General features: G+C 44.4%; 1 protein-coding gene across 1 annotated transcript in view; it reads right to left on the bottom strand.

The window, feature by feature from the left end:
- Positions 1-2,556: 2,556 nt before the first annotated feature.
- The window catches only part of frem1b (Fras1 related extracellular matrix 1b), a gene marked incomplete at both ends in the record, with an annotated part of 62,474 nt that continues 37,113 nt past the window's right edge, over positions 2,557-27,917 (bottom strand). The window contains 16 exons of the mRNA XM_080731322.1: positions 2,557-2,759; positions 3,059-3,144; positions 4,367-4,422; positions 11,737-11,907; positions 12,700-12,741; positions 13,806-14,197; positions 15,589-15,738; positions 16,591-16,663; positions 16,908-17,037; positions 18,912-19,056; positions 19,638-19,842; positions 20,555-20,660; positions 22,492-22,604; positions 23,810-23,926; positions 26,259-26,460; positions 27,005-27,272. Coding sequence (XP_080587448.1) covers positions 2,557-2,759; positions 3,059-3,144; positions 4,367-4,422; positions 11,737-11,907; positions 12,700-12,741; positions 13,806-14,197; positions 15,589-15,738; positions 16,591-16,663; positions 16,908-17,037; positions 18,912-19,056; positions 19,638-19,842; positions 20,555-20,660; positions 22,492-22,604; positions 23,810-23,926; positions 26,259-26,460; positions 27,005-27,272 — 2,459 coding nt within the window. The remainder of the gene's footprint in view (positions 2,760-3,058; positions 3,145-4,366; positions 4,423-11,736; positions 11,908-12,699; positions 12,742-13,805; positions 14,198-15,588; positions 15,739-16,590; positions 16,664-16,907; positions 17,038-18,911; positions 19,057-19,637; positions 19,843-20,554; positions 20,661-22,491; positions 22,605-23,809; positions 23,927-26,258; positions 26,461-27,004; positions 27,273-27,917) is intronic.

The following is a 27,917-nucleotide window of genomic DNA, read 5'->3' as shown; positions in this document are numbered from 1 at the left end:
AAGGTATAAAGGTATAAAACCTTTCAGATGGATCGTCCAGCAGAACATGTCTACACACCAGAACAAACAGGGATCTAACCGGATTCATCAAGTGCTCCTCTGTAAAAGAATGCAGTGCTGCTATGTACCGCTGCCTCTTATATGCGTTGGGCAGCACAAATGTCCCGCAAAGTTTGACCAATCCACGTTTGTTAATGTTAACTCATTTCCTGTCTATGCCAAGTATGACGGGTTATATGAATGCGTCCGTTCCGCCTATGATGAGCTGTCAATATGCTGTAATCGCCATGAAACAATTAATTAAAGTTAGCCTGATTTCAGACTCTGTGCTGGAGCTTGAGTCTGACATTGTCCCATTGTGTTGAGGTTTCAAAGGGGAGGGGATTTGAAATTCCCAATCACAAGAGATCTGGTGGTAGGGGACTTGACTTGTGTGTACACAAACACATTCCCCCCTCCCCCTCCCCACTATGACAGGCATCAAACAGGTCGTTGTCTTTGATGCTTTCATTGATTAGAGAGATAACTAACGAGGTGTGCACAACCCCCTTTGAAGTTCAAAGGGAGCAATTAAGAGTTCTGGCTGAGCTCCCCTCCCTCCACAGTTTCTGTTGATTTTCTGTTTCTGCTGATTTGCTGTCTCGTTAGACCCACCCCCTCCTCCGAGGCTCCAACTCTCACTGGCCTGGTTTGCCTCAGACCAGAGAAACTCTAGGTTAGTTACGCAACACCAGACCAAGATAACCAGTCCACTCAGAGAGTGGGCGGGTCTATGGGCTGGAGCCAGGCAAAATTATAAGTATGATGATCGCTGATCCGCCATATTTTTTTCTCTATAGAGAAAACCGGATCCGAATGTTCCCAGACCGGAAACTGGGGGCGGGACAACAACCCCCTGTATCATGTCTCCGAAAAGCATTCACTTCCTCGTTACGTTACACAAATGAGGCATACAGACGCTGTCGTTATGGATAATGGAGGGCTGTTGTTTTTTGTTGCTTACCATGGCTGGATCGTAGAGCGAGCGCGATCCGTGAACTGTCGACACGATGTGCACGCATGCGCCCACGTTAAAGGTAAGCAAAATCCCAGCAGTGTGGAACATTAGAAGGGTTTCAAAATCGCAGTTAATGAGTAATGTGTATTTTCACTTAAACCACTTAAACCCTTAATACTTTGCAAACCGTACGACGTGATACTGTCCTGAAACCGACCAGTTCAGCCAGTAACACTTGATTGTCAAGGAATGTCAAGGAGCGGCAGAAAGTTGCTTTACTGACAAACTGTATTATGTTGTGGTGAAAGGGTGCCCTCTTCTGGATGAAATATCGTATTGAATGTGCCATGGAGCTTTTCAATCCAATCCAAGGCTACATGTTTGCATGATTAATGTTCAAACAGGGATACATGTGAAACCCTAACTCATTAAATTAATTAAACAGTAATAAAGTAATGTTTTCACCATAAATGTTCAAATAGAGATGAAGAGACTAATTAAATACAATCAGTTACATATTTCTGCAACATTTTATTACAACCAAAAACACAGAAAAAAAAGTACAAAACTGTTATGACGTTAAATATCATGTTGCATTGTTGCAGGGAAGTAGTTTGAGAGAAAAAAATATTTTAGGTTCCGGCACACTGTTTGGGAAACACACAAATTTACATAAAGTGGCCAAAAAGGGACATAATAGATTAAAATTCACAGAGGAGCAAATTTGGTGACCAAAACAATAGCTAAAATACCATGAAATGACCGTTTCCAGAGTGAACGTCATGAGCTTAAAACGACAACATACTCAAGGAGAGAACAGATACTCAAAACAATGTCCTTTAAGTACAGTCCTCAAGTAAAAGTATTTGTTTACTGTATGGTCTCTGTGTGTGTGTGTGTGTGTGTGTGTGTGTGTGTGTGTGTGTGTGTGTGTGTGTGTGTGTGTGTGTGTGCGCGCGTTAGGGAAGGGACGATAAGCGATATTATCATTTATTGTGATAAAAAAGACGTGGAGATTACATTTATTGTGATATCGTCCTCCGTCATGCACTGGGATCAATTCACCTTTTATTTGCCGAGCTGCATATCCGGTAGCATTTAATCCCTCTATAATTGGTAAAAGGTACTTATAATATACTTACTTGATACAGTTTTTTTCCCCTATCAAATGTCTTTGCCCAAAAAATAGCCGATCTGCAAGCTCACAATGCGTCGCGTTGCGACGCGTTGTGAGCTTGTGGATCTGCTATTTTTTGGCACGTGTCGCTATTTCAAAATGTTCATAGATTTCGTAGACAGCTTACACCACTTGAACCGTCAAATACTGCTCTTCTCTCCCCTCAACAAACCTTAGCCAAAAATAGCTGACCTACAAGCTTACAACGCCTCTCAGCGCGAGGCGTTGTAAGCTTGTTTTCTGCCACAGGATAATGGACTTTGATTATCGTGATAATATCGTAAATCGTGATTTCTTTGGTCCCAATAATCGTCATATGAAATTTTGATATCGTCCCATCCCTAGCGTGCGTGCGTGCGTGCGTGCGTGCGTGCGTGCGTATTCAGTGAGTGTGAGGGGCCGTTGAGCAGACGTAGGGATGCTCAGCCTCAGACGAGCAGCTTCTGGGGCTCCAGGTTCGAGGGTTTTGAACCAGCACACAGGAGGAGGAGGAGGTCCTGACGTCTGGACCAGACTGCTGGAGCTGGGAGAAGGTCAGAGGACGTCCGTCTGACCAGCCCCAATGTCCTGGACCTCCAGAGAGCCCTGGGAACCCAATGGAGAGGAGAGAGGTGACAAGGTTAATCCAAATAACTAGAAAGATGCATACGTTCCCCGGGCCGCACAATGCCCAGGTCTGCTGTAAAGCGTCTTGGATAAAGGTGCTATATACAAATGCACCATTTACCATTTAAGTAGGCCATGTATGGCTTCTACTGCACAAGTTGGCACCTCGACAGAGTGCAGTTCTTGTTATTTATATTTTTATTTTAAAATAATCTCTAGGAAGATGATGGATAGTCTCAGGCCCAGATCAGATGTTTCAAAAGGAAGGAGTTTCTCACCGATCCAGAAGGGCTTCTTCCCTACAAACTTCCACATCCAGCTCACGTCTCTGCTAGAATGAACACTGACCAGGTTACCGTCTGACCTGAAAGCACAACACAGTACAGTATAGTTACAGTTACATAATATCAGTGGTGTACAGCAGTGGTTCTCAACCTTTTCAGGCCGCGACCCCCAAAATAATCATGTTTTAACTCGGGACCCCCACCCTGACGAACACTAAGAGTTGAGGAATTACACTTTGTATGAAAATAGCACATCTACACGCTCACAACGCCTCGCAACAGGCCGCCACCCCCAAAATAATCATATTTTAACTGGGGACCTATCACCCTCACGAGCACTAAGAGTTGAGGAATTACATTTCGCATGAAAATAGCAGATCTACATGTGAGCATGTAGATCAGCTATTTTCACTGCTATTACATTTCTGCCTCTAATATTTGACAATTTGGTCAATGTTTAATTTGTCATTTTAAAGGTAGTCACTTGAAATATGCAGAAACCCTCACAATGCTTGTTAACCACTTAAGCCCCATATGGGATGCCGGCTTCCCATAGCCAGTCACACTGGTTATGGGACTGGTTCAATGGTCAATAAATCAATAGAGACACAATCAAATTACAAGTTCAATGTTGATTCTGCTACAGGGGCCCTACAGCACATATAATCAGCTGCCATTGTATTTTTCATCCATGCATTACTAGGGTTGGGTACCGAAATTCGGTACCAGGACAGAACCGATAAGGACATGACGGTTCTTGGGTACCCAAAAAAAATATTTAATTTCGGTACTGCTTATCGGTTCCTAGACGCGCTACGGGGAAAATGCGTCATGATTAAATTACATAATAGATCTTCAAAGATGTATTTGACTATCTGTCAGGACCTGTCGTGCCTCCTCCCCCCCCCCCCCCCCCCCCCGGCGCGCACACACACACACGACAGATGATGAGTGAGACCGAGACGACACACCCACCCACGTGTGTTGTGTTGTTGGGGCGAGCGACACATGGATGCGAACAACAGCCAGGCAGACATGCAAAATGGACAGAGGAAAGCGTTCTAAAGTGTGGCTTCATTTTAGCAGAGGACCCAATGACACGGGAAAGTGTAATACGTGTGGAAAGTTAATTGGCGCTAAGAAAGGTTCTACGTCTGGTTTGGCGAAACATTTACTGCAGCATGGAATTCGGGTGAACGAATGCACTGTGTTTGATTCGCTGCGGTCTCCAAGCACTGCTACTGCGGCCCGCCAGTCAACAACGCCGGCCGTAAATGCTACTACAAGTAGCAACATTAGCACCCCACGGTCCCCACCACCAGTAGCAGCCAAGCCCACAGCAGAGCCTGACACCGCGGCTGAGAGACGTGAGGTGGAGACGCTGCTCACATTAGCGAAAAATAACAAAATTACCATTACAAAAGAACAAACGGAGGAATGCCACAGAGCGGTCACGAAGTTTGTGGTCACTGAATTACTACCCTTCTCAGTTGTTGAGTCTAAGGCATTCAGGTATGTAAAAGACACGTCGTTGCTTATTTCCATCCTAAATATAAATAAAACGTCCCCCCCTCCCGACCTGTTTAATGTACTTTTCTGACTGTTATATAGTTGCATAGCATTGTTGTAGATGTGTCTGTAATTTAATCTCAATGAATTCAGTACAAAGGAACCCAATTTAATACAAGCCATAGTGCTTTCTTGGGTTTAAATCCTGTTATATTAATTGTGTAGACCTTTTTTTTTTTCCTATGGAAACTACTAATAAAGTATTCAATCAATCATACTCATGTTGTTTTATCTTTATTTTCAGGGATATGTTCAAGGCCCTAAATCCCAGCTACACACCTCCCTCCAGAGATCTGTTGTCAAACCATCTGATTCCAGCCTGGTACAATGTTGAGAAGTCAAACCTCATATCTGAGCTCAGTGAAGTCCCCAAAGTGTCCTTAACCAGTGATGGGTGGACAGGCTTGACCCAAGACCATTATCTTACAGTGACAGGACATTATGTGAAAGAGGGTGAGATGCAACAGAAAGTACTCAAAACAAAAGCAGTCTATGAGGCACAAACTGGACCAGTGGTGGCGGAAGAGATTGGTGACATTTTGCAAGAATTTGGCATCAGTGATGATAAGGTTGTTGCTGTCACTGTAGATAATGCAGCAAATATGGATGTAGCCATAAAAAAAACTAGAATTCACAAAGCTAGGTTGCTTTGCACACACTCTTAATCTCGGCGCACAGAGTGTCTATGCTGTTGGCCAAGTGGCCAAATGGACATCCAGGATCAGGGAAATAGTCGTGTGGATGAAGAGGTCATATATGGCAAAAGTGATGCTTAACTCTCCTACTGCCAGATTATTTATTTATTTATTGGGTCTGGTGCCATCAAAAAGCGGCTTACCTTTGCGACGTTATAGTAGATAGACAGACAGACATTTATGTATTTATTTTTATTTTTTTGGGTTGTGCAATAGTGCACTTTGGTCTGCCAGGCAGCAGAGGGCGGCGTCATGCGAGAATGAATGTGAATTTGCCTGTTATGTGTTGAAGAAGAAGAAGACCAGTCACTGGCCACAGAGCCTTACAGCCAGGTCCGTGAAATGAGCAGAAAGAACGTTTCCAGTCTGGGCGCTAGCAGAAATAAGCCAGGCTTCAGCCTTCAAAATAAAAGTACAGTAAATAATGTATATTTAAAAGACACAAATGTATTTAAAAGATGAGTATATGATGTATGTCTCTATAATGGTGTACTTCTAATTGTCCTAACACATTTTTCGTGGAACGTTAGATCTGTTATTTTCAAATTAAAATTGAGTACAAAAAGTGCCGTTTTCAGAATCTAGTTGGAGGATAGAGGAGGTCTCCCCGAACGCGTGCGTGTGTTCAAAGTGCCGACGCAGCGAGCCGCCTGCTCTCCAGCGCCAACTAGAGTTTGAAAATGTCTGAAAATGTCACTTTTTTGAGCGGGTGGCTGCACTGGAAAGCCAACAGAAATAGATTTTACACCTCTTCCGCTTAGCGGAGAGTGTGGCGTGATAGAGGAGGTCTCCCCGAACGCGTGCGTGTGTTCAAAGTGCCGACGCAGTGAGCCGTCTGCTCTCCAGCGCCAACTAGAGTTTGAAAATATCTGAAAATGTCACTTTTTGAACGGGTGGCTGCACTGGAAAGCCAACAGAAATAGATTTTACGCCTCTCCTGCTTAGCGGAGAGTGTGGTGTGATAGAGGAGGTCTCCCCGAACGTGTGAGTGTGTTCAAAGTGCCGACGCAGTGAGCCGTCTGCTCTCCAGCGCCAACTAGAGTTTAAAAGTATCTGAAAATGTCACTTTTGAACGGGTGGCTGCACTGGAAAGCCAACAGAAATAGATTTTACGCCTCTCCTGCTTAGCGGAGAGTGTGGTGTGATAGAGGAGGTCTCCCCGAACGCGTGAGTGTGTTCAAAGTGCCGACGCAGCGAGCCGCCTGCTCTCCAGCGCCAACTAGAGTTTGAAAATGTCTGAAAATGTCACTTTTTTGAGCGGGTGGCTGCACTGGAAAGCCAACAGAAATAGATTTTACACCTCTCCCGCTTAGCGGAGAGTGTGGCGTGATAGAGGAGGTCTCCCCGAACGTGTCCGTTTGTTCAAAGTGCCGACGCAGCGAGCCGTCTGCTGTCCAGCGCCAACTAGAGTTTGAAAATGTCTGAAATGTCAACTTTTTTGAGCAGGTGGCTGCACTGGAAAGCCAACAGAAATAGATTTTACACCTCTCCCGCTTAGCGGAGAGTGTGGTGTGATAGAGGAGGTCTCCCCGAACGCGTGCGTGTGTTCAAAGTGCCGACGCAGCGAGCCGTCTGCTCTCCAGCGCCAACTAGAGTTTGAAAATATCTGAAAATGTCACTTTTTGAACGGGTGGCTGCACTGGAAAGCCAACAGAAATAGATTTTACGCCTCTCCTGCTTAGCGGAGAGTGTGGTGTGATAGAGGAGGTCTCCCCGAACGCGTGAGTGTGTTCAAAGTGCCGACGCAGCGAGCCGCCTGCTGTCCAGAGTCAAATTTGTAAAGGCTATGCACTCCAGTGCACAGCATTTATCCATTTATCATGTTTTTATGTTATTAAAATCTTTCTTTTTTACACAGAAACCTAATTTGCATTTTGTAGGTTCGTTTAGATACTTAATCTATATTTTTAACGTCCATATTATGGAAAAATTATCCGTTTTCAACGTTTTTCAATGGCTTTAGGGGTACTCTTATTCTGAAGAGATCGGCGCCGGAAGCCTTATTTCTGCTAACGCTATTTCTGCTCATTTCACATAGGCCTTACAGCCAGAGGAAATCAACAAGGAAGTGAATTGTTCTCCGTTGATGTTAACGCATAATGGATTTTTTACACCATCACCGCGGAAAATGTGTTTACAGTAGACGGCCGCGCGACCCCTCATCAGCTTACAGTCATCAGACGAACGAACCGAACGAGCGCCGTATTGGCGGAGAGGTCTTGCGAATTGGGGCGAACGTGAACGTTCAAAGCGTGGTAAGAGTTAAGGAGAAACAGAAAATCCTAAGTAAGTATCCAGATTCCCTCAGAGTCAGTTAACTTCAACTAAATAATGTGTTATGCTCAATTCACTTCATAAAATGTATGCACAAATTAATCCTTCTCTCTCTCAATAATATAATAAATATAAATGCAATAAATAAAAATATAAATATAATAAATACAATAATATAACATCTCATACTCCCCAGGGGCTAACAACTTTTACAGAATATTAAAAGTTGATCTTATATTTATTATTGAATTACTTAACCCATTTAGGCCTGACTAATAATAATTTTTCATTATTAAAAAATTACAAAAACAAATGTGTTGCTACATACAGTACATGTCATGTACTGTACAAAACTACACTAAACCGGCCTGAGTCTGTAAAGAAAGCTACAGAAGTTCACCTTTGAGCTTTGACAATACACGTGTGCATTCTAATTTCCTGTTCTTTTTGTTGTTGTTGTCATGTCATACTGTAGATCTGCCTGACCACGCTCTCAAGCCCTTTGCACACAGGACAGTTGCGTTTTTTTTGTTTGCGGCATAAATAAAACGCATTGGATTTGGTGTGCAAGGCTGTGCGGAATCAGCGCTGCGGATCCCAAAAGGAGTCATAAAAGGAGTGATGACTTTTTTACCGCATGCGACAAGACGCACAAATCGAACTGGTTTCGATCGAGAAAAAAACGCACGGCCGCAGCCACTCGTCGCACGGCTCATTCGGATCCGGTGTGCATGAGGTCGTAGAGAATCATTGTTTTCTTTTAAAAAAATGAAATTGTCCGTTTAATCCGTGCGGATAAACGCGCCTGTGTGCAAAGGGCTTCATCCTTGACGTGAGGACCCGCTGGAATTCCCTCTACCTGATGGTGGAACGATTTGTCGAGCAGTATCCGGCAATTCAGGCAGCCAGCTTGGATCCTCGTGTGAGGAAGCCAATGGAGAGGGACCGGCTTGCTAGGCTGACAGACGATGATTTACGAAAGGCAGAGGAGTTCCTTCATCTGATGAGAAAGATGTACACTTCCACACTCTGTGTGTCCTCAGAAAAGAGCCCTACGTGTGATCAGATCTTGCCAATTCTTAGCAAGCTGGAGGAGCTTTACACTGTGCAAGAGGGAGACACACTCTTTGCAATTAATGTTAAGGAGGCTGTATGGGGAAACTTGTCAAAGCGGTACCAAAGTGCTAAAGGTTCTGATGTCAACACCTTTGCTGACATCAGAAGCTTTCTTGAAGAGGCCACTGCATTAGACCCTCGTTTTAAAAACACTGTGGAGGAGAGCAGCGCTGTATGGGATTGGGTCAAGGAGAAGATGATGGAAGGAAAGCAGATGGAGTCTGAGCAGCCAGCAGATGACCAGGGAGAAGATGGTGTGCCACAGTCAGAGCCAGAGGAGGAGGAAGAAAGAGAGAGTGAAGAGGAAGGAGAGCAGAGTGAGGAAGAGGAGAATCGGCCACCTCCCTGCAAGAAGGCTGCCTTGTCTCCACTAGAGGAGCTTTTTGCTGATGAAGACAAACAGAAAATTAAAGTCCAACAAAGCAGAACCACTTCCCCCAAACAGCAAATTGAGGCAGAGCTTAAGATGTACAAACAGATGGGACCACTGCTGTCGTCTGACAACCCTGCTAAATGGTGGTGGGAAAACAGAACCACATATCCTGCACTATCGGAGGTGGCCTTTTCTTATTTGTCCGTGCAGGCCTCCTCGACCCCTAGTGAGAGAGTCTTCTCCACAGCTGGAGACACTATTTCAATTTTCCACAGAAAGATCACGCATACTACCAGAAAAGGCTGATATGCAGATTTTTCTCAAAAAGAACTGTCCAATTAAAACTTGAGTTTTATGTTGTCTTTTGTTGTTGCAGTGAGCTGCCTGTTACATATGCACTGAATGCACAAGATGCATCTACACTTATTGCTGCACAGACATGACATTGACTTGTGCAAGAGTGCACTTTATTTTGTTATTTATTCTGTTTCTCTTCTCTCAGGGATGTTTATTTGAATGTACAGTAAGCAGCTGTTATCTTTCTTATGTACCTAGTACCTACTGCACTTTGTTTTATTTATCCTCCTTGAATTGTTAATTTAAGGGAATTTTATTATTTGCTGTCATGCAGTTTACAGTTTAGTATTATTTGGACCCAATGCTGCTCAGTCAGGCTTTTACATTTGTTGTTATTGTCATTGTCAATTGTTGTAGAAAGAAGTACAACTACACTATTGCCCTGGGTCTTTAAAAAAGGAGAAGCTGAGTACACTGTATTGTAATTGTCATCATTGTCATGTTACTCTATTCAGTACAAGTTAAAAAGAATAAAGTAACTTGTGTTTAAAAAAAATTGACCTCTTATTTTTACAATTATGGAACCAAAATAAGAACCGTTAGGAACCGGTACCGATAAGCAGAACCGGAACCGGAATCGTAAAAATCCTAACGATACCCAACCCTATGCATTACTCATATTACATTATTATTACACATTATTTTTACTAGTTTTTTTTATCATATTTCACCCTATACTTTTACATTACTAATATTACAGCACTACTCTCACTAAAACATCTGTAGAGTTTACATAGTTTCAAATATATTGATAAGATTTTGCCTATCAATTGATGAAACCTTGATGGACAATTTCTCTATGTCTCCAATGAGGTCTTGAGTCTTTTTCACTATTCAGAATGCAAATTCTCCATAGGCGGAATCCTCTTTTCCCTAGTAAGTGATCACAGCATTACAATTTGGTAAGAGAAATGTGATGTTTTACACTGAATTTGTGAATTTTCCAGGGGTTAGCTTACATTTGGTGGGTCAATCATTGTAGTTTTGTGTCCACAACTTTTCCAATTTGGGCATGCATTTTAGGCAGATTTTTTCCCTGGACCCCCCTGGGGTTTTTTATTAAAAAAATGTGCCCAACGGTGATGTCACTGGTAGGTTGTAACTACCCACAACCGTCCTAAGAGACTCAGACTTTTGGCAAAGAACATAATAAGGATATGTTGTCAGTATGTCCTCTGGTGGTCAGTGTGTAAAAATGTTATAAAAAGGGTTATACAAGGTTATAATGTTTGCTCACAGCAGTGAACAGGCTCTCTGAGCACTGCCCCAAGTGGCCACTCCTGGACCCTGCAGGTAGCAATGTCTCCTGTAGTGAGTCCAACCGTCTGGACACAAACTGTCCACCGACTGGACCGTCTATAGGAAGGGAGAGAGAGAGAGAGAGAGAGAGAGAGAGAGAGAGAGAGAGTTGTTGATAAAGCGGTAGCTCTCGAAAACGTAAGTCTCTGACACACAGCTGATCTGCTATAGTATGATCTATGATCAATGATTTATAATCTATAAGCTGTGATCTATGACAGTGGTTTTCAACGTTTTTCATATCAAGGTCCATTCTTTTTTTCCACCATTTGATGAGATTTAGCCTCTCAGACCCCAAACTATTGTGTTATCGTTGGATGAGATTTTATCCACAATTCCGTGCTGTATTGATGCGCTAGGAGATAGGCAGGCAAACGATGAACAAAATAACAATTATTTGACATTCTCTAATTGTGTAGACCTAAATTAAATTAAGTAATGCAGACGTTTAACTCTTGAGAGGGCAAAATGAAACCAAATGGACCAGAGATGGTCCTTGTGTGGGTGAATCACAGTTTGTGTAAATTTAAACACACTGTTTTGTGTTAGTAACCATTACTATGTAATCTTCAATATCCCTATCTGTTATTTGTTGGGCTTGGGTTTATGATTTCAGCATTTATTTATTTTGGCACACCTTTTGTTACTTGCAGAAGATTCTGGACAGTATTTGTCATTGTTCCAATAATAAGCATGCATTTGCATAAAGAAAGCATTTGTCTAGTCACATAGTCCCATAGATAGTATTTAAAACTTAGTTCAAGGTAGATTCGGAAAGGATAGAGAATATGCGATTAATTTGCGATTAATCATGCGATTGATCAGATATAGTTTAATTAATTTACAGCACTAGAAAAAACACAAAAAGTTAGAATATGTCGATACGAGGTTTCTGCCCAACAACAACAACATGATGTTATAATATTGTTCTTTACCGTTACAGAAACAGAGAAAGCGTAATTTTATCCTGATAGAATTCCTGAGCCTACCTTGTGTTGCCTGGCGACAGGGTGGCTCCTGGCATCCGATTGGTCCATCTGAGGTCGATCCCTGACCCCGACCGCCTGACCTCTGACCCCGACCTCCTGCCGGAGTCCAGGGGACACCTGGGGAACAGGCTCCGCCTCCTCCTCCAGCCTCAGAGACGTCAGACTGTGGAACTGACGAACACAATGGAAACAATGTGACTGAACAGGGGCGTCACTAGGGGGGGGGGGGGGGGGGGGGGGACTGAGTTACTAGGGCCCAAGGTGGAGGGGCTTTAATTATTTAGCTATTGAAAAATAGCAGATATACAAGCTCACAGCGTGGCACCGAGTGCCGCGCTGCGAGCTTGTAGATCTGCTATTTTTGAAAAGTCGTGAAAATGTGTGCAAATCTTTGAATATTATGTATTTTTTTTAAGTGAACATTTGTAACTCAAAATTTGTTTCTGGGGGGTTACTGGAACTAAATATTTTGAGATGGGAAACATGGGTTTTTCAAAAAACCTTAGAAGGATTTGAAATACTCAAAGACTTGGTGTTGTGTATAATCTGCTATGTTTCAATAGTTAAAGCACAAAATAATGTGTAATAATGCGTTCCCAGTCTAAATGGGTTAAACCCCCTCCCCCTAAGAACATTCATGGGGGGCCCGCAGTGAATCCTTGTACCCAGGGCCCAGAATTCTCCTGACTCTCAGGAATGAAGGCAGTACAGAATTTGGTGAATGGCACTTGCCTTGAGATTGGGCGAACTGAAAATACACCCTTTAGTAACTTAATTTACATGTTATTTACGATCACCTCAGTGAATTGGGCCCACTGTGATTGATTCTGTTCAAAACTTCTGTCACAAAACTGTGGGAGGAGTAGTGCGGCAAGATAAAGTTTATCTGGAAAGAAAGTGGGACAAGTAGGCTACTAAACCACACCAATGATGTATTTATAATTTAAACTATGGTCTTCTTACCGTCCAGACTCTTTCTTCGGTCTTCTGTCCAGACAGGTGGACCTACGGACAACAAGAGAAAACTCTTAAATCATTTGTTTCAATTCAATGTTATATATTTATGCTCGTCTGATCCTATTTGATCATACTACAGCTGTGATCTTTTCACTACATAATTTTTTATTTTTTATTTTTATGCGACCATAGGTCGCAAGTGGGAGGCTCTCTCCATTCCGACATGTCGCCACTCCGAAATTGACTTCTTATTGTCGGAGTGGCGACACTCCCATAGGGGTTAGGTTTAGGGTTAGGGTTAGAGATAGGGTTAGTGTCGGAATGGAGACATGTCGGAAAGGAGACATGTCGGAGTGGAGAGATGCACCCGTCGCAAGTTTACTATGAAAACCGGCACATCTTGTCCACGTATCTGTGTATCTTGTGTATCTAAGTCACACCTGACACTGTGGTTCCCCTGACTGGTGATATCACAGGTGACATCACCTTGTAAAAGTCCATATATGGTATTCCCCAGAATCTTTTTTATGCCCATATATGAAGATCCCTGATGTCATATACTGGGCTGGTTCAGATAGGGATCTCCATGTATGGGCATAAAATGGATTGTATGTTGTGATGTCATGGGAACCACTCTAACAGAATCCCTTTTATGCCCATATATATATATATATATATATATATATGAGATCCCTGATGTCATTAATATTAAGCCCATATCTAACTTCATATGGGAATGCCCATATATGGAGGAAGACAGACCATATCTGTGTGGCTGGTTCAGACAGGGATCTCCATATGGGCATACAAGGGATGTACCATATACAGTACATGGATCTCCATATATGGGTACCAGGGGTCTACATATATGGGTAACTGGTCCAATATACATCACTGGCCAGATGGCCAAGAATGTCACCCTGAGGTGTCTTACTAGTTTTATTTCATTTATGAAATATTGGAATTGTAGTTAATTTATAACAATTAGCGACCTAAATGATATTCACTTGCTGCCACCCATAAAAAGTTGATCCGCCACCCAAAGATGGCTTGCGTCCCACTGTATGGGACAGTGTAATAAAAGTATTAAAAAATTAAAAACCAACACCAACCCTGGTCTGTGGAGCCCCAGCTCGCACCCTGTGTGCTCCGCCGCTGCCCCTGGTGGCCAAAGACGGTACGGCAACAAAATGCTGTCTGCCGGCGTGGCGGAGGAGGTGGGCGTCGCTGAGGGTGTGGTGGGGGGCGGAGCCTAGAGGCTGGTCCTGGAGGAGGAGGGCGGGGTCTCCCCCGTGGTCATTGTAGCGGTCCGGGACGTCGCCGCGGGGACGGGCAGGGGGGTGGGGCGGGCTCTCCTCCCACAGCACCTCCGCCTCGATGTCTGTGATTGGATCCTCCTCCTCCTCCTTCTGCCTGGTGGGAGGAGGAAGGGGTGGAGCTACGGGAAGGGGGCGGCTCTTCTCCTCTGCGCTCACCGCCAGGTCCTCCGGGTCACATGACCTCCCTGATAGAGAGAGAGAGAGAGAGAGAGAGAGAGAGAGAGAGAGAGAGAGAGAGAGAGAGAGAGAGAGAGTGTGAGTTTAAAAGCACTTTTAACACATTCACCACCAAAGTGGTGAATGCCAGATGGTGGCAGCAGTGCGTGTGCCTGCATACCGTCCTGCTTTTACCATCTGGATTCATTCCAACCAAACCGATGTAGGAGGCGGGCCATTTTTTCAAGTTCTTTAGCAGGTGATTGGATGGGGCCATCTGCCTATCACAGTCTGGGAGTGCCAACTCCAACCACTCATATTGTCCTGTCTGCATGACGTTACACCCGGAATCCGCCTCCTGGGTTTCCACGCGGTCTGCAGTCAGACTCTATTGGCTCAGAGCCGCTCAGAGCCCGCCTTTAGCTGCTTTACTTACTAGTGTTATCAACTCTCCCCGAGCGGTCTCAGATGGTAAGGAAGGGTGGTACGCACTGCTGCCACCATCTGGCGGAGTCAGGTTAGGTGAATGTGATTTGCTGAAAACACGCTCTCTCCCGCACCTCAGCACCCGTGACGTCATCCCAAAATGTTCCACTATTTACTTGCACCAGCAGAGCGTGCAAGTACTGCGTTCGGCTGCATATACGTATGTAGGTATGTCGGTAGCTGTGTTTGTTTAAGCCCATAGCCCAATCAGGGACCAGAATTTCTGGTAACGTCACACATTAACAGCCAATGAGGGACCAGCATTCCTGGTGATGCCAACGGTGATGTCACTGGCATCGGCAGTAGTGATGCTGCATGGGTGAGCGCACCTCATGGCGCGATCTGCACAACAGGCCATATATGGCGTACCTGTGCGCAAGTCGCAAGTTGGCACCTGCAGAGTGCAGTTCTAGTTTTGAATAATGCTTTTTCACTGTTGCAACTTATGATATCAAATATGAAATTTGAACGGTGCTTATCGTATATTGTATCGATATCAAGATACTTGGCACAGACATCCTGCCTCCTAAAACGGTGGCAAGACACGGCAATTCCGGTTTACTTCCCGTAGCCGCGTGACCTACAGTAGGTGGATACCTTTTTAGGAGGCAGGAAGCTTCCTTCCAATGGGAGAGCTTTGTGAACACAGCTTCTGAACCATTCTTTAGCCCCGTGGTCACTGAACTCAATGTTGGACCCGATCGTCACAAGCCACACAATATTCCCCAAATGTTCATACTAAAATGGCTTTTTTCAGAGAGACAAATAAGGAGAAAATCAACTTTATAGACCTTATCTGCATGTCCCAGCAACACACTCTCGCGGGATCTAGAACCAGCAAACGTTTGCAAGATGTGCCCTCACCCCCGCTAGGATCTACGGTATGAGCTCCACACTGCAGTGCATTCTGGGGGTTGTAGTGTATTATCCTCACCTCCTCTGGGGTCAATGATCTCCACTCTAGCAGAACTCAGGGGTCCCAGCAGTGCATTCTGGGGGTTCTTCAGAACCACGCTGAAGCTCTCGTCGTTCTCCTCCAGTCCGTCTGCCTCCAGGAACACGCTCCACGTTTTCACACTCACCCCTGATTGGAGGAGGAGAAAGAGGAAATGACGTCATGTTTTCACTTTCACTCCTGATTGGAGGAGGAGCAGCAGCAGAGGAAACGATGTCATGGATTGCTTATTATGATAAATATAGTAGGGTCTCAACCTGAGGTTCTGTGACCATCCTCTGGGAAGGATGGTTTGATGATTGATTTGACCTCTATAGACCCTTTATAAAAGATTTAGACCCCATGTCCCTCGCAGAAATGCCAGCAAAATGTTTGACAGCTAGGGTAATTTTCAGTCACATTCACTTACTATACACTACACTATAAAGGCAAAAATTACTCCCAAAAACTCTGCTTTAAGTTGGATGTGAGGGGTCAAAATAGGGGTGTTTAATTATTCTGAATCCACTGGAAGCATTTGTTTTGCATGAAAAACATTCCTTTGGCCCCAAAAGCCCAAGGAATGGACCCCAAAATTGATGACTCATCACTAAACCATAGTTTTGTTGGCCGTTCTTAGTCCAAGGAATGTTTTTCATGCAAAACAAATGCTTCCAATGGATTCAGAATAATTAAACACCCCTGTTTTGACCCCTCACATCCCACTTAAAGCAGATTTTTTGGGAGTCATTTTTGCCTTTATAGTGTAGTGTATAGTAAGTGAATGAGACTGAAAATTACCCTAGCTGTCAAACATTTTGCTGGCATTTTTGCGAGGGACATGGGGTCTAAATCTTTTATAAAGGGTCCATAGAGGTCAAATCAATCATCAAACCATCCTTCCCAGAGGATGGTCACAGAACCTCAGGTTGAGCCTCTACTAATATTGTCAATAAACATAAAAAACACCGCCGCACTGTAGTTTTACTAGTATACACACACCTGGGTCGAACTGGATCAGGCTGGCTGTGCTGTGTGTGAAATCCCTGCCCACTTTAGCGGTGCCCTCCTCCACCTATAAAACATTGATGTGTCAGGGGAACCACTAACAGAATGGGTTTGTCGCTCTGACATCACACTCTGACTTAACTGGCGGACACACAAACGGACACACCGACACACGGACAGGGCAAAAACATACTCTCGCCATGCCAACACTTCCTCCACCAATAAAAACGAGTGGTCAATTTATCGACCAACTGTTTAGCTCTATTGATACATAACAAATGCTAACAACAGGTTTATTGGTCAGGCATTACCTGTATTGATACATAGGCCGGGTCAATGCTCTTCCCAGAGCGCTGCAGGGTGATGCTCAGAGTCCCTGCGTTCTCACACACTCTGTAGCAGCTAGCAGAGAGCTGGATCCTGCTCCATACCACCTCCAGCCTGTTAGGAATATAGTACAATAGACCAGGGACGTGCAGAGAATGTTAGAGAGGCAGCGGGGCTGGAATTTCCAAAAGGGCCTTTTGGTGGAAGCACCGAAAATAGCAGACCTCCAAGCTCACAGATTGGAGGTCGGCTATTTTCGGTGTGTGAAACCACACTGAACTAAGCACAACCAAGTCAATACTGGAGATGTGGCGTATTGGCATGTATTTCTAAACAGAGAGGGCGATTCTTTCAACATAAGATGCTGCATTCAAGTTCAGGAGAGTTTTGACAAGGCAATTCTATCGAATGCTGCCTTCAGGTATGGCATGGAAAGAGGGCATTTGTGTTTCTTTCACCATGGTAAAATTTGCATTTATGGTTTGGAAAGGGCAGTTTTTACAGACAGATAAAAGGGCAGGGGCTCAAGCCCCCTTTGATGTCTATGTGTGCACGTGCCTGCAATAGACTGCATTACTTACATGATTTCATGTGCTATTGTTGATGTATGGGTTTTCATTTAAACTTTCCTTTATTTTCATTCTCTTTATATGGTGAACCTGTACACTCTTATAACATAATACATAATTACTGTATCTTTAACCATGTAGGACAGGCATTCTTTGCTTTGCTATTTGCTGATGTACGTATATGGGCTTGTAATTACATTTTCTTTTTATTTACGTTCTCTTTATATGGTGAATTTGTACACTTTTATAACACATAACTGTATCTTAAACCATGCAGCGATGTTACTAGGTTTTCAATGTAATGGGTCCCGGGACCCACAGGTGGTCATTCAAATGGGTCCCAGAAAAGTTTTATGAGTCCTCAATATAAAGTTTACGCGCGCAAAATGGCGTCGGACGTAGGTGGAATCAAAACATTGACGTTTCTATCGCCTGTTTAAGACTTTCTACATGGATTTTATTTGTGTTAACGTAGGGTAAAGTAGGATGCTTTCACCCATGAACAATGGTGGTGTCTGTGGAATTTCTTTTTTTTTTCTTTTACCGCAACGCGGTAAATTATTTGAACATGGACCCCAATGGAGGCGCATCCCCGGGACACCAGGACCATGACATGAATGAGTCCCTGGGTGACTTGAATGAGTTTTTGATGCGGGATGCGCACGTAATCACTGCCATGAATACGTAGGATAGGCATTCATAAGCATTATAGCTTCAGCCTATTCCTTTTGATCACCTCAAACAGTGCTACTGTTCTCTAATGCTTTCGTGGATGTAAGACTTGTATAAATGTATGCTTGCTACTGTGAGTTGATCATATAAACTAAACGAACCAATCCATACAATACAATACAATACAATACAATACAATACAATACAATACAATACAATACACTGGAATACTGAAGTGACAGAGGAAAATTGTCTATCACCCTTAGGGTCTTCAGCCTTGTTGGACATGAAGGTGAGCTGGAGTGACCGAGGAAGACGCCAAGAAAACAGAACCAGATGGAAACTGATGATCCACTGTGGTGATTCCCCTGATGGGAATTAGCTAGTCTTGCGTGGCCAGACTGTTGCCTCCGCGATTTGGTCAAATGCTCCCGACATACAGTCTGGCAAACCGGGGAAGAAATGATGAGTGCGAGATGAAGCGGACGTGAAGCCCCCTCGTCACTTCCGTTTCAGTCTCACATCGCACACATTTATCATTATATAAATAAAAATCATATAAACATGTTTAGCTTGCTGCTTAGCAGAAATGACATTTTAAAATATATTTTCTTGAACGGTAATGCCCGTTTCCATTACTCGCCGTTAGGGAGCTGCTGTTCCAGACTCTATATAGCATTCAGAGATTGTGGAATAGTTGTCTGGCTACGCGAGACTAGGAATTAGCAGAAAGGAGGTCATACGTACGTCTCAGGCAGCATGGTGTTTCCTGCAGGGTCGGTGAGGCGGAACTGGAAGCTGTCTGACGTCACGTCAACGTCTGATGGGAGAACGTAGAGCACCACCTTCTGGTCAACATCGGCCTGAGTGAACCTGGTCTGGATGTAGGACCCTGATGATAGAACAACATCACTGTTAACCCTTTTTATGCTATTCCCGAAACAAAGTCGGGATTTCAAACCCAGCCATGGTGTGCTTTTCTCGAACAAAGTAGGGATAACTTTTTATATGAAATAATAGACCGTGGGTGAAAGAAAACGTAATCTCCCGGTAATCCTTTGGGTGATGATGCCTTCAGGAAGGGAATAATCTCTGTTGACTTCAATGCATTGCTCTGAAGAAAAATGGCTTCATCTCCGACAGGCTCAATCACAATTTTTCTTTTCCGTGTGAAAGAAAACATCCTGATCAATATTATAACATAGTGAATTTCCACAACATGGACACGATCGTGGCTTCCCTGGGTCTTCAAATTAAAGCCAGGGACGACCTTAGCTATGTTTCAATAGTTTCAATTGAAACGGGCCTCAGCCACCAGGGGGACTCCCAAGAGCTAGCCAGCAAGCCTTGTTCAACTTGCAACTTGCTCATCAATAGCTCTTGAAACGGGCCTCCAGATTCCTAAGGTCGCACCTGAATAAAGCCAGTTAAAGGTGTTAAAGGTAAAGCACCTTTTAAAGGTAAAGAACCTACCAGTGAGAGCATTCTCCAGGTATCCAAAGTGGGGGGGTCTGGTGATGGAGTATTCCAGCTGGGAGGTGGGGCTGTCGGGGTCGGACGCCTGGAGGTGGGCGGAGCTTATGAAGATGCCGTATCTGGCCCCTCCCTTCAGCTCCACCACGGTGCTGGGGCTCCTCCTAGTGGTCAGACCTGGAGGCAACCTGTCCACACGCTCCACCTGCACACACACAGGCAGGCAGGCAGGCAGACAGACAGACAGACATTTTAGCTTTAATGCGATGAGAGACTAAGGGCTCTATTTTGATTGTCTTAAGTACTGTACCAGCTCTTATGCTTTAACTTAAAGGCCTGTCCATACTCTCTCCGACCACAGAACTTTTCGTCGGAGAGTTGTGAATTTCCGACGTGCAGCTTCACTAACTCTAATTCGGGGTAATGCTTTTCAGAAGATGCAAGTGACGTCATTTTGTAGTTGAACAGGACCTTTCCAACGAAAGGTTTGGTGGTCGGAGACAGTATGGACAGGCCTTTAAATTAAGGCATAAGAGCTGGTACTTAAGACAATCACAATAGAGCCCATAATGTCTTATTTGAGGGTTCGAGTTATTTTAGCCATGCGCTCTTACTGAGGACGCTACTGAGACGGAGGCGCCGCCCCCGACATTTTTGTTTTATTGACCAAACCGCATCGGAGGTGTGCCATCTTAGGAGACGATGAACCCTGTGAGGCCCAGCGTCATTACAGACGGGAAAAAATATATATATTTACACCAATAGATTCCAATGGCATGATGTCACTGAACCATGCTCTACTTCGCAGCGTCTAGCTCCATATTACCCCCCCCCCCCCCCCCCCCAATTGCAAGACATGTTTTGAGACCACCCGTGGGCGGATCAGGGCAACGCATGACATTACAGGCCCCACCCACCTGTATGTTAAAGACAGCCGGCTCCTCCCTCAACCGCCCCGTCTCCAGGTAACCGGCGTTGCTTCCGTCCGACGGCAGGAAGTAGAAGCGGTCGATGAGCGCCGGGCTGCCAGGGGCGACGAAACAATAACAATATAAATAATAATAATAATATCGTCACTGTCGGGCAGAAACCTTGTATCTCCAAGTTTCAAATTTGTACGTTTTTCTTCGCAAAGTAAAGCACTGCTTCATCATACAAGGCCGTCGCACAAAAGTAGTGAAAACAGCAGATCTACAAGCACACAACGCCTCGCGTGCGAGGCGTTTATGTGCTTGTAGATCGGCTGTTTTCACTAGTTTAAATCATTTTTTAAATGACAAATACAATACGAACAGTTTTGGACATAGAAGGTTTCCACCCGACAACGACGATATATAACGTTTATTGAAGTTTATTGAAACAATTCTGGCACAGGATAAAATCCTCTACGCCAGACTCACAATATACGTAAATACTTTATTTAAAAAAGATTCAACATGCTTTTACAATTCATAACGTACTACATCCCACCCAAATCACCCACCCACCCACCCACCCAACAAATGTATCCCAAACCCACATACAGTCCCACATCACATAAAATACAAAGAAATTATAACCAGTAAGACTCCCTAATCGGGAGATAAGCAAACGTCACGTCGCATAAACAAACTTTAACTTCTTGGTTCACCAGTCCATGACATTAAATGTAAAATAAAACATGAATGTACTTCATCCTACGTAAACATTGCCTCGAGAGAGGGTTGACCGCAGACTGCTGCTTTAACCAAAAAGTCGACAAGTGGAAAGTAAAAAGATATATATATATATATATATATATATATATATATATATATATTGTTTTTGTCATTCTTTTTGCTCCATGTGTGCGTGTGTACAGCTTTCAAACGGTGGGATTGCTTATTCTGTCAAGGAACAGCAATGATTATCTCCTTTTCCAACAGTGTTTTTTACATGGAATTAAGCACAGGGTTTCAGGTTTTGTCCCCCAATTCACACACGGTGTGACAAAGTCATCAAACAATAAAGTCGACTTCAACTCAACTTTTTACTCAACTTTAGTCGAGTCGACTTGCAAAAATCACAAGTCGTTAATGCCCTAATGTCCGGACATGCAAGGCGAACCTTTGCTCCGATCCGCACCGAACTTTACAGACACAAAATATCTAGTTCCTTTCCGTTATAGAGGTATCAAAAAAGTGCAAAGATGAGGTGGGGAACTTAGGCAGCTCTGTTCAGTTCAAAGTAAAAATTAGTTTATTCAATACATGGCAAGAAAAAACGACCAACGCATTTCGGCCTGGTATGCTAGGCCAGGGGTCTGCTAAATGAAAATGGACACACACACACACACACACACGCATGCACGCTCGCGCACACACACACACACACACACACACACACACACACACACACACACACACACACACACACACAAAGGATGTTACTGTGTCTAACATTTAAAATAATACCATAATTTGGTGTCCATTGCTCTGATCAGTGCAATATAGGACTTTAGAAGGCCACGTAAAAGTAAAAAAAGTAAGTAAGCCTTGCCGAGCCATGAGGCCCCTATGACTTGGCCGAGCCATGAGGCTCATAGGGCAGGAGCCTATCTCCTGTTTCTGTAGCGTGAGGCAGCTTAATGTACAGGTACACCCCCTTGACATGACTTTAGCATGTCGCAGGGACTTACCCCCAATCCAACCCTTGATGCTGAGTGCCAAGCAGGGAGGCACTGGCTCCCATTGAGTACCAAAGACCCACTGAGTCTTTCTTTGGTATGACCCGACCGGGATTTGAACCCAGATCTTAGGGCAGACACTCAAACCACTAGGCCACTGAGAAGGCCATGTAGCAGGATGAAAATCTGGGTATATAAAGTAATGCTAACCTTCCAGGGACGTGGCGGTAGGCCAGCATCCTGTCATTGACATCCGTCTGCGTGAAGCTCTGGCGGGCCGCCAGAGGCTGGCCACTCAGCAGCAGCTGGCCGTAGCGAGGAGGCTGTAGCATGACGACAAAGAGACAAGCTTATTGAAGACCATTATAGATATTATACCAGGGGTCTTCAACGTTTTCAGGCCAAGGACCCCTTATTTGATAAAGAGATGAAGCAGGGACCCCCACAACCTTTTCATAGATTCCATATAGTTTCATCGTTTGACAGCACAATCATCAGTGTATTTTGGATTCATGTCCATTTGTGTTTTCAGATATTTAACCACTTGAACTGTCAATACTTAATAAACTAGACCTTTTACTCTGTACTTAGTCTGCTATTTTTCCCCTCTAAACCTCTTTGCCGAAAAAAGCCAATCTACAAGCTCAACTTGTAGATCTGCTATTTTTGGCTACAGTTCTCATAATATGGACACTAAGGTTCAAGTTGTTCATATAAAAAGAAGATTTGGAGGACCCCCTGTAGTATCTCTGAGGACCCCAGTGGTTTTCAGTGTTTTTACCTTATTTTGGCAGCCCACAGAACTTACCATGTGACTATACAATGTAAACACACGCTGTCTGTAACATCTGAGGATCTTTTCTCCTTTCAGGAAGGCAACATGTGACCAGATGTAAGTATAAGCTTTTGGGAGCGGCAGCCAATTGTCTTTTCTTTCACCCCCCCTCCCCCAAAAAAGTATAACCTAAATCTGTGCTTTAGGTATAGTCTGTATTTATATACGTTTTTTATATTTATTTTATGAATTTCATAACATTGAGGCATTGAGAAATTTGGGATGATGTAGTTTCAGGTTGAATTGTGGGAAATGGAGTCTTTGGACCACTCCCGGGTACAACAGATGGCGGTCTAGGTGGAAAAGCTTTTTTTTTTTTTTTTTTAGAGAGAGAGAGCTGTTATTCTCTCAGTTGCTGTTGTTAGGCATGGCTGCCAGTTCCCACCTGATGTTGTGTGGGAGTTCTGACTGCTTCAGATCGTACTGAATAACTGCTAGCTTGCATAACGTCTTCAGACTAGGACTCAAGTCTAAGACATACATTTCATCAGGTGTGCTGTTTCCTCCAAAGAGGATAATACGATCTCCCACCATGCAGCAGCACATATTCTGCATCCTTTTTGGGTGTTTCCCCCCGGGCTGAACCTGCTTCCAGGAGAAGGTCCCTGGGTTGAATTTCCACTGGTTAGAGTTCCATCCACCAAATATGTACAGCTCTCCATTGTAGGCAAAGGCTGAATGAGCCACGTGTACATCTGGATGTGCACCTGCACTTCTGCCCGGCTTCTCCGTGTTCAGCCAGCAGTCGGTCTCTGTGTCAAACACTCTGATGGTTTTGTTGCTTTTGAGCCAGCCGCCAAACACAAACATCTTTGTCCCGATGATGGTGGCAGAGTGACACCATGTAGCAGGAGGTGGAGTTCCTCTGGTGTTAATTAAAGACCAGACCATAGTGGTGGTGTCCAACTTGTAGACGTCATTAGTGTATCCAGTCCGCTGGGTGGATCCTCCATGAATAAACATGATCTTCCCCAAGACGCAGGCCGAGTGGGACTCCCTCCCATCTGGAACAGTCCCAGAGATATCCGGCTTGAACCACCTGTGGTTGTCGACATCGAATGCATACAGACAGTTGTAATAGATCTCTTTGCGAGCATAGAAGTTGAATTTGTAATACTTTGTAGGAGTTGTATAATATCCACCCCAGATGTAGACAATATTTTCTATCAGCACAGCTGTGTAGCCCCTACGATTGGAGGGAAATGCATGGTATTGTATTCCTCTCCTCAGCTTCCTCCAGCACAAAGACACCGTGTTGAAGATGTTCACATTAATGGAATGCTTGCTGACCATGTATCTGTCTCCTCCAAAGCAGTACAGCTCGTGTCTGACCACCACAGCAGCCTGGTACTTCCTCTGTTCTCCTTTCAGATGTGTCGTCCAGTGAAACATTTCACACAGCACTGACAGCAGCACCAGCGCAACTGCTTCACAAAAGCGTTAGATTTCAGGTTGCCTTCCTTGTACCGAGTCGCTGAATGACATTTTGTTTAATGGACCTTTCATTTTAAGAGAAATTATTGATGTCATTGTGTGATGTCATTACGCACAATAGCTAATGACCTGATAGGCCATTTGGCAAAACATATCGGTTTACACTTGCTAGTTAGTGTAGTTGTTGTCCGACACAGCAACACACTATAGCAGGGGTTTTCAAATTGGTGACACAGCACCCTGGGGTGCCGTGGCGGCAGTCCAGGGTTGCCGCGAGATAATTTGATAATATTTGAAATGTATTGGGACAATATTTAGTATCATTTTAAACTTGTAAGTTATTTTCAGTCAGTTCTAACCAAAATGGCTATTATTTCAATATTTTCTTCACAGCATAATCGCTAAAATATGCTGTAAACAATAAGGTGCTGGGAGTGAAAAATATGAATATAATGTAGGGGTGCCTCGGATGAATTCTTTTTTATAGGGATGCCCTGAGCCTGTGAGCTTGTATATCTGCTATTTTTGAGCGGTGCAAACCGCTCCTATGCCCCGCTTTTTGTTAGAAAAATGATGATGTCACAAATGATGACGACATGAGTTAGTCAGACCAATCAAACACTTCGGTTTTGTTGATTTGTCCATGATGTCATAGACACAGAGGCTTCCGATTGGTTTACCTTGATTTAGAACGCATTCAGCTCAAAAAATTAGTACGCTCCAATCAAACGCTTAGTTGTTCATGATGTCAAAGATACAGGCACAGACCAATCAAAGAATGTGTTTAGCCAAAGAAATAGTACGTCATCATTTGTTTGTCATGTCATAAGGCCCGTTTCCACTGTAGGGCTGAACAGAATAGAATTGGCCAAACAGAATAGACCATTTGAATTTAAATTTCAAAATTGTTTGAGATTAATATACCCATAACCAGAGAAAGTAACCACACTTTTAGACAGACTGTGGCTAATTCCAGAGATTATAGATGATATGCAGCTAAGACAACCTTAAAATACAAATAAACCTAACCCTAGCACTGTAGGACCGACCCAGAACTAGAACTAGAAGGTCAAAAAAAGAGTAAAACTAATAACAGTTGAGGCATTAGTTTTCCAACTGGCAAGAGAGGTTACTTATCTCAGAAGAGGGGCAAGTCTCGACTTAACCCCTCTCCTGATGTCCACACGCTTCCCCTCTGCTCCAGGGCTCCACCATGGTCACCTTGTCCTAATGGCTGGTTGGTCTCTCCCGTGCCTTCCCTCTTTTGGCTTCCTCTCCCAGCACCCACACAGACAGATCCGCTATGGGCAGACAGGACCATAGCAGGACCATAGCAGATGGGTGCCTGATTAACTGTTTCTCCCCACGGGTGTCCCTGTCCTGACCTCAACCCCCTGCACCTGTCCATTATCGCTTGACGCTTTCCTCTATCGCCGGCCAGGTCTCTCTCCTCTGACCCCAATCTCTCTAACTCAGCTCCTTTATGGCTTGGTTAAATGGTCGTCCAATAGCTTGACGACAAAGACCTCCGTGTAGATGTGATATTAAGTTTTGTTTTGTTGTTTTGTCATCAAGGACATCTGCCGTTGTGTTTGCACCGCTCACTTCGCACGGGTGCGATTGTTCAATAGCTAAAGTATATAAAATAATGAAGACCACACTCGCTATTTCCCAGAATTGCATCTCTCTGGTTTAGGTTGTTCCCCACCTGTGTGAGGGTGAAGGTCAGGTTGGTGGGCGGGGTGTCGGGGTCGGTCAGCTCCAGGTGCTCGGGGGTGAGTGTCCCCACGGCGCCCTCTAGCAGCTGGAGGCCGGCGTTGCGGCTCAGCGTGGCCGGGATGCGGTCGCCGTGCTCGATGCTGAAGTGCAGCGTTCCGCTGCGGGACGTGTCGCCGTTGGTTACCACGAAACTTCATGGAAAAACACAACAAAAAAACTATATTGGAGGAAAGCAAACTAGCAACAATAGCAGATCTACAAACTCACAATGCATAACAACGCAATGCGTGCTTGTAGATCTTACGATTTTCACTATGTGGCACTCTTGGGAAACTTGTGGGAGCCAATCAAAGTTTGGTCTCATAGACTTTACTATAGAGTAAAATAATAAAAAAATAATTATGCTTTAAGTAGCATGTGAGGGGTCAAACTAGGGTTTTTTAGGAGTCTGAATCCAATGCAAACATTCCTTTCCGAAGAACGGCCCCCACAAAACTGTGAAATGTGAGGACTCATCAGTAAACCATAGTTTTATGGGTTTTTAGCCCAACCACAGGCTGAGAACCACTGTACTACAGCACTAGTGGTGGCTGTTGTCGTGGTTACCTGAAGGAGTCGGTGGGGGCGTGGTGGCTGTTGTCGTGGTTACCTGAAGGAGTCGGTGGGGGCGTGGTGGCTGTTGTCGTGGTTACCTGAAGGAGTCGGTGGGGGCGTGGTGGCTGTTGTCGTGGTTACCTGAAGGAGTCGGTGGGGGCGTGGTGGCTGTTGTCGTGGGTGTAGCAGACGCGGTGGGCGGCCAGGTCCATCTGGGTGAAGGTGGCCAGGGGCACCCCGGGGTGCTGCGCGGCGTGCACGAGGCCGTAGCGGGGGGCCACGTGCACGGTGTAGACCAGCTGGTCCGCCGAGCCGGAGGCGTCTGCGGCCGAGAGCACGTCCGTGGTCAGCACCACCCTGTCCCCCTCGCTCAGCCTGACCACCGGGCTGGTCACCAGCACGATGTCACCTACACACACACACACACACACACATTCACATGTACACACACACACACACGCGCACACGCACACACACACACACACACACACACACACACACATTCACATGTACACACACACACACACACACACACACACACACACACACACACACACACACATAGGGCTGTCACGATTATGACATTTTACATGGCGATTAATAGAGCAGTGAAGTCTGACGTAATTGACCCATCCTACCTGGTTCACCCTCCCCCATTCTGAATTCCCATAGACTTGTTTTCATATCGCGTCATATAAGAACTGTGTTCCAAACATAAATAAATTGATCTGAGCGGTTTTGATGGATATGAAGAATCAACTGATGGTGAGAAAACGCTCATGTCACTGTCGCCGAATTAGTTACATTTTCGCTAGAAACAGGCTTTATCAAATATGAGTGACTGACTATCATAAACCATACAGAGCCACCTCCCCGATAATATCGTGAAAAAAAAGTGTATTATTTTTGGACCACAATGCTTATATGAGACGATTTTAAGATGAACCAATGTTATTCTCCTTAGAGAAAATGACTTCCATGAACCGGGGGATGAGCGAGTCCCGTCATGACTTCACTGCTCTATCGGCACTCAAAAATAATTGAGATTAAAGAT

This window comes from Nannobrachium achirus (genome assembly GCF_963921795.1).
Source record: "Nannobrachium achirus genome assembly, chromosome: 1".
NCBI classification, from domain to species: Eukaryota; Metazoa; Chordata; class Actinopteri; order Myctophiformes; family Myctophidae; genus Nannobrachium; species Nannobrachium achirus.
Note: the sequence above shows the minus strand (reverse complement) of the source record. Positions and strands in the feature narration are given on the sequence as shown.